The sequence below is a fragment of the Mandrillus leucophaeus genome, unplaced genomic scaffold (genome assembly GCF_000951045.1).
Source record: "Mandrillus leucophaeus isolate KB7577 unplaced genomic scaffold, Mleu.le_1.0 Scaffold1, whole genome shotgun sequence".
Classification (NCBI taxonomy): Eukaryota; Metazoa; Chordata; class Mammalia; order Primates; family Cercopithecidae; genus Mandrillus; species Mandrillus leucophaeus.
In genome coordinates, this window is record NW_012098097.1 from 16,049,815 (window position 1) to 16,051,547 (window position 1,733).

At 61.6% G+C, this 1,733-nt stretch overlaps 1 protein-coding gene across 1 annotated transcript in view; it reads right to left on the bottom strand.

The window, feature by feature from the left end:
* Window positions 1–373: 373 nt before the first annotated feature.
* Window positions 374–1,733, bottom strand: part of DCXR (dicarbonyl/L-xylulose reductase) — a 14,221-nt gene continuing 12,861 nt past the window's right edge. Inside the window, exons 3-8 of the mRNA XM_011969582.1 lie at window positions 1,352–1,506; window positions 1,215–1,257; window positions 1,038–1,137; window positions 878–942; window positions 685–802; window positions 374–557 (exon numbers count right to left, since the gene is read on the bottom strand). Coding sequence (XP_011824972.1) covers window positions 454–557; window positions 685–802; window positions 878–942; window positions 1,038–1,137; window positions 1,215–1,257; window positions 1,352–1,506 — 585 coding nt within the window. The 3' untranslated portion in view covers window positions 374–453. The remainder of the gene's footprint in view (window positions 558–684; window positions 803–877; window positions 943–1,037; window positions 1,138–1,214; window positions 1,258–1,351; window positions 1,507–1,733) is intronic.

Genomic DNA, 1,733 nt, shown 5'->3' on the forward strand with positions numbered 1-1,733 from the left:
GCTCAGGTCGCTGACGAAGTGGAGAAGCTTGACATCCTCCTTGTTTCCCCTTTGTCTTACTCATTAGCTTAAAGGAAGAGGAGCCAACCGTATACTCACAGAGTGGGTGATCAACAAGCACACACTGTCTCACCCCAGAGGTTCTGGACAGGTCCAAAGGCCAACCTTGCTGAAATTCACCACCCTCTTTAGGAGCTGGCCTTTCACCACCTCCTACCTCCCTGACAGCAAACTGGCCAAGCCTGAAGACCTCAGGAGAGGGAGCCAGGCTCCGCCTTGGATTGGAATATGAATCTCATGGGTCTCTGCCTGCATTCCATACCAGGCCCCAAGCCCCCAGCTACCTGCTGGCAGCCTAGGAATAGCACATAGCCTGGGCAGCAGAATCAGGTTTATTGGAGGGATTGGGGGTAGGATGGGCACGGCATGGGGTTTGAGGTGTGTGGAGGGAGCTCAGTTGGCCCAGAAGCCCCCTTCCACCGGCAGAGTGGAGCCCGTGGTCATGCCGCTTCGGTCACTCAGCAGAAAGAGGATGGCATCCACCACATGCTCTACCTCTGTGGGCAGGGCGGGGGTCAGGGGCATAGATGAAGGAGGCTGTTGCCCATGTTTCCCTCCCACCCCTGCCCAGGGCACGCACAGGGGCTGCTGGCACCACGCTGGCTGATCTCCCACCTGACTCACCAGCAAACTTGCCAAGTGGGATTCGGTCCAGCATAGTCTTGGCCTTGCAGGGGTCACTCCAGGCGGCCTGGCCCATGGGCGTCATCACCACTGTGGGGTTTACTGCATTCACTCGGATCTACACCGGGACAGCTGGGGTCAGCAGGGCAAGTGAGGTGCCCTAGGTTGGGGGAGGTACCCCAGCCCTGCTCACCTTGTGGGGCCCGAGCTCTAGGGCCATCACCTTGGTCAGCATGTCCAGGGCACCCTTGGTGGAGCCTGTGAAGAGGAACCCAAGCTGGCTGTGGTTGGGGTTGGTGATGCGGGTGAGGCTGGGGTGGGGGTGGGGCTGAGGGCACAGCTGGGGTACTCACAGTAGACGCTATGGTTAGTTACTGCCCGCTGGGAGCACTGGCTGGAGATATTCACGATGGCCCCCGGGGCTCCCCGGGCTATTAAGCCCCTGGCCACGATCTGAAATTGCAGCGAGACCATGAGGCAGAGCTGGCACCACTCATCAGAATTCCCGTCCAGCCCGCAGGGCAGCTCACCTGTGACACCTGGATGACCGCACGCAGGTTCACTTCAAAGGATCTAGAGGCCGAAGGACAGACCCTGGTCAGAGATTAGGGCTGCTGCCTCCTCCGGGCAGCCCCTCCCTGAGGTTTCTCCGCCCTCACACGCTCACCTGTCAAAGGCATCCTTGGTGACCTCCAGGAAGGGCTGCAGCAGGGCGACAGCGGCGTTGTTCACCAGCAGGTCCACGGGGCCCACGCTGTCCAGCGCCCGCTCGGTGGCCTCCCAGTCACCCAGGTCCACGCACACGGGCTCTATCCCCGGGCACTGTGTGTATCAGGGGGCAGTTACCAGAGGCTCTGCGCCCAGCAAGCGGCACAGCTGGGGACTGGGGCTGGTGACCTTTCAGCCGGACAAGGAAAGGAGTTAGGAGCTCCGGAGGTGTCAGGACTGTGGGGCCAGCAGCCAGGCGCTACCTCCGGCCGGGTCACTTCCTCCCTGCGCCCGAGCGACTCCTGCCCGGGGCCTGCTCCGCAGCCATTTCGGCCTCTTTC